The sequence below is a fragment of the Mus musculus genome, chromosome 14 (assembly GCF_000001635.26).
Source record: "Mus musculus strain C57BL/6J chromosome 14, GRCm38.p6 C57BL/6J".
Taxonomy (NCBI): domain Eukaryota; kingdom Metazoa; phylum Chordata; class Mammalia; order Rodentia; family Muridae; genus Mus; species Mus musculus.
The window spans coordinates 50,450,950-50,455,978 of NC_000080.6; the positions used below are offsets into that span (position 1 = coordinate 50,450,950).

Consider the following 5,029-nt stretch of genomic DNA (forward strand, 5'->3'; position numbering starts at 1 on the left):
TTTCTCCTCTGAGAGGGCAGGGCACGCCTTGGCCCCCCACCATGGCACATCAAGCTCTACCAGATTAGGTGCATCATCTTGATCTGATTTTTTTAAGGTTAACATTTCTCTAAGTTAAACCACAAATACAACCACTTAATGATTTGTATGTATGTGTTATCATAGCTTTTGCAATTAAATAGCTTGAATTCATTAGTTATTTAAAATCTTATTAATGTCCTTCCTGCCACTTATCAGTAAAGATGGTACCAAAAGATCCAAGGAGTCACTCTTGAAACATATACAAAAAGCAAGATAAATAGAATATTTTTTCCTTTTAAAATGAATTTCTTGAATATGATTCTATTAACTACAGTATACATTCATTTGTAAATATGAGAAAATTATGGAATTTGATTTCAGTTTTTTCTCATGAAAAGTAAACACTTTGCCATTTGCAACCTGAATCTGGGGCAGTGGGCAAATGTGTTTACAAGACAGTTCTTTACCTACAGACATCTTTCCCTTCCTGCTCCATCCAATCCCAGGAAACTCCTAAAGTAAGTAATACAATATATGTAACTATCCTTGATAGAGGACCGAGTGTTATTTTTGTCTTGTACTTTGAATGTTGAGGAGGGCACTTTTTCTGGGTTTTTAGTTGTAGAGATCAATCTCAGAGGTTCTCCACAATGAGCAAGTACCATTGAGCAGCACCCAGGCTCCCGTGCAGCTGCATCCCAGCCCCAAATTAATGTTCTTTTGAGAGAGGAGTGCAGCTCCCAATTAAAACTTCATCCAATTATTGATATTAAATTTTACTTTACCTATGCCTTTAAATTCCAGTTATTTGTAAATTGCCATTAGAAAAATTGAATGATTTATACATGAATTTGCTATTTTTTAAAAAATGGCTTAAAACAAACAAAAAAAGATTACCTTGAAATACAGTTATCCTCCAATAATATTTTATTAGGTATTTATTTCATTTACATTTCCAATGCTAACCCAAAAGTCCCCCAGACCCTCCCACACCCACTCCCCCACCCACCCACTCCCACTTCTTGGCCCTGGAGTTCCCCTGTACTGGGGCATATAAAGTTTGCACGACCAATGGGCCTCTCTTTCCACTGATGGCCGACTAGGCCATCTTTTGATACATATGCATCTAGAGACATGAGCTTCGGGAGCGGGGGGAGGGGGGGTAACTGGTTAGTTCATATTGTTGTTCCACCTATAGGGTTGCAGATCCCCCCAGCTCCTTGGGTACTTTCTCTAGCTCCTCCATTGGGGGCCCTGTGATCCATCCAATAGCTGACTGTGAGCATCCACTTATGTGTTTGCTAGGCCCCGGCGTAGTCTCACAAGAGAGAGCTATATCTGGGTCCTTTCAGCAAAATCTTGCTAGTGTAGCAATGGTGTCAGCGTTTGGAGGCTGATTATGGGATGGATCCCTGGGTATGGCAGTCTCTAGATGGTCCATCCTTTTGTCTCAGCTTTAAACTTTGTCTCTGTAACTCCTTCCATGGGTGTTTTGTTCCCAATTCTAAGAAAAATATTAGTTTTCAGGTACAGTTTTAGCTGAGTGAAAGGACACCAACCAAGCATTCATTGATTCCTGGCTAGATCCACAGAACTGCCAAAACAAGATTCTGTGGATCTAGCCAGGAATCAATGAATGCTTGGTTGGTGTCCTTTCACTCAGCTAAAACTGTAACCCAAAACTAATATTTTTCCTGCTTAAAGTTAATTTTTTAACAAGATATTTCTAAATATAAGAGTCATGCATATCTTCATCACACCCAAAACAATATTATTTAATATAACAATTCCATCAACCTATGCTTAAAATGGTGTTTGATGAAGAAATAGTCACCTTAGTCTATTTACACCAATGGAATAGAAGTGGACTGGCTGATTATGGACCAGAATGGGGGTTTAAATATTTCAACTCATTTCCGGATATCCAGTAGTTATTAAAAGTACCTTAAAAGAGTAAAACTCAATTAATTATTGAGATGATGATGAGCAAACTCTTCTGTTTCCTGTCTGGGCAAACATTAAACTCCCTCAGCTATTTCTAGAATATTCAACAATTTCTGATGCTTTCACAGGTCACAGACAGATGAAAACCTTCAGCAGCCCCATCAACTCCAGCACCACCACTGGCTTCATTCTCTTGGGCTTCCCCTGCCCCAGGGAGGGGCAAATCCTCCTCTTTGTGCTCTTCTCCATTGTCTACCTGCTTACCCTCATGGGCAACACTTGCATCATCTTTGCAGTATGCTGGGATCAGAGACTCCACACACCCATGTACCTACTGCTGGCCAACTTCTCCTTCCTGGAGATCTGGTATGTTACCTCCACAGTCCCCAACATGTTGGCCAATTTCCTCTCTGACACCAAGGTCATCTCTTTCTCTGGATGCTTCCTGCAGTTCTATTTCTTCTTCTCCTTGGGTTCTACAGAATGCCTTTTCCTGGCAGTCATGGCATTTGATCGATACCTTGCCATCTGTAGGCCACTACATTATCCTGCTCTCATGACTGGGAGCCTCTGCAACATCCTTGTGATCAGTTGCTGGGTGCTTGGTTTCCTCTGGTTCCCTGTTCCCATCATCATCATCTCCCAGATGTCCTTCTGTGGGTCCAGAATTATAGACCACTTCCTGTGTGACCCAGGCCCTCTATTGGCCCTCACCTGTTCCAGAGCCCCATTAATGGAGGTTTTCTGGACAATTATAACATCTCTTATCCTGTTCGTTCCTTTCCTCTTCATCATGGGATCTTATACATTGGTCCTGAGAGCTGTGTTCAGAGTTCCTTCAAGAGATGGACAAAAAAAGGCTTTCTCCACTTGCGGATCTCATCTCACAGTAGTTTTACTCTTTTATGGCTCAGTGATGATAATGTATCTAAGCCCGACCTCTGAGCATGAAGCTGGAATGCAGAAGCTTGTGACTCTATTTTATTCTGTGGTTACTCCACTCATTAATCCTGTGATATACAGTCTGAGGAACAAGGATATGAAACATGCCCTGCAGAAGATTTTAAGAACATAAATATTGGAATTTTAAGCAACCAAAATACATTTTACCACATATACATATATTTGAATATATTGAATTCATATATGCACAAGAATGATTAAATTGTGCCATTTACAGCAACATAAATAACATGGAAAAACATTGTGTGAAGTAAAATATGTCAGTTATTTAAAGTCAAATTCTGCATGTTCTCACTTATGTGTATAAAGTGTTTTTTAAAAAATGAAAAGGATGCTGATGCCAAGAAGTGCTTACTGACAGGAGCCTGATATAGCTGTCTCCTGAGAGACTTGGCCAGAGCCTTGCTGATTTAGATGCAGATGCTTGCAGCCAACCATTGGAAAGAGCATGGGAAGCCCAATGGAGCTGTTAGGGACATGACTGCAGGATCTGAAGGGGCTTGCAACCCCATAGGAAGAGCAGCAATATAAACCAACCAGACCCACCAGAGTTCCCAGGGATTAAATCACCAACCAAAGAGTACACATGGAAGGACCCATGGCTCCAGGTGCATATGTAGCAGAGGATAGCTTATCTGACATCAATGTGAGGGGAGGCCCTTTGTCCAGTAAAGGCTCAATGTCCAGTGTTGGGGAATTCTAGAGTAGTGAGGCAGAAGTGTGTGTATGGGTGGGGGAGCACCCTCATAGAAGCAGGGGGAAGAGCAATGGGATAGGGTATTTGCAGAGAGAATAACATTTGAAATGAAAAGAAATAAAATAACCAATAAAATGCAAAATAATAAATAAAAAATAAAAATAAAAAAGGGATAGGATGTTTCCCAGAGACTAGGAAGTATAAGAAGAAGCAATTTGGCTAGTGTATGCAGGGGTTAGACTTGGATAGTTACTCAAAATATATGTTTGATAGCATAATAAAATAATATGTCTGACATGCATTAATTCTATTTCAAACAAAAATACTGAGATTGGAATGTTCACAACATAAAAAAATAAGACAATCATTTATACAATTACATAGAAATTATATACATTGTATTCATATAGTGAATGTCACCTTGGATCTACAAATATATACACTTATTATAACAATTAAACATATAGACATAAACAGCTTAAAGCATGTCTGTAACCTGGTCTTCTACCTGTTTAGCTGTGTTCTCCTGTATTTCTTTAAGTGAGTTATTAAAGTCCTTCTTGATGTCCTCTACCATCATCATGACATATGCTTTTAAATCCGGGTCTAGCTTTTTGGGTGTGTTGGGGTGCCCAGGACTAGGTGGGGTCGGAGTGCTGTGTTCTGATGATGGTGAGCGGTCTTGGTTTCTGTTATTAGGATTCTTACTTTTGCCTTTTGCCATCTGGTAATCTCTGGAGCTAGTTGTTATAGTTGTCTCTGGTTAGAGCTTGCTCCTCAGATGATTATGTTAGCCTCTATCAGCAGACCTGGGAGACTAGCTCTCTCCTTAGTTTCAGTGGTCAGAGTATTCTCTGCAAGCAAGCTCCCCTCTTTCAGGGAAGGTGCCCAGATATCTGGTGTTCGAACCTGCCTCCTGGCAGAAGTTGTGTTCCACTCACCAGAGTTCTTAAGATCCCGTGGGGGATCCTGTGGGGGTCCTTGAGGGGGTCCGGAGACTCCACGGGCAAGGAACCCAGGTGCTGGAGTGGACCGGAAGCTCCTTTGTTTAATCTTAAGCCCTCATGTTAATATAATGATATAAAACACAACCTAACTTTTTAAAACTCCCTCTTCAGAGAGTTGTCTTCTGTATCAATGAATATAAGGCTATGCCTCACTTTCTGTTCTTAATTGCTAATAATAATCAAAAAATGTTTTGCTTTTATTTTATACAGTACAACCATTGTCCCCTCCAAATCCCCCTCCCACAGTTCCTCATCCCATTCTTCTTCCCCCTGTCTCCAAGAGGATGCCCCCCCACCAGGCCTCCCTACACCCTGGGGCCTCAAATCTCTAGAGAGTTAGGCACATCTTCTCCCACTGAGGCCAGACCAAGCAATCCTTTGCTATATTTGTATTGGG

The 5,029-nt window shown here is 40.9% G+C and overlaps 1 protein-coding gene across 2 annotated transcripts; it reads left to right on the forward strand.

Moving 5' to 3' along the window:
- The first annotated feature begins 2,104 nt into the window (after nucleotides 1-2,104).
- On the forward strand, nucleotides 2,105-4,729 carry Olfr740 (olfactory receptor 740). 2 transcript variants are annotated; one of them, XM_017316024.1, is made up of 2 exons: nucleotides 2,234-3,018; nucleotides 4,711-4,729. In XM_017316024.1, the coding sequence occupies exons 1-2, from the start codon at nucleotides 2,234-2,236 to the stop codon at nucleotides 4,727-4,729; spliced, it is 804 nt and encodes a 267-aa protein (XP_017171513.1). The 2 variants fall into 2 exon arrangements, with proteins under 2 accessions (NP_666878.2, XP_017171513.1); NM_146667.2 differs by lacking the exon at nucleotides 4,711-4,729 and having other exon boundaries at nucleotides 2,105-3,040.
- Nucleotides 4,730-5,029: the final 300 nt, after the last annotated feature.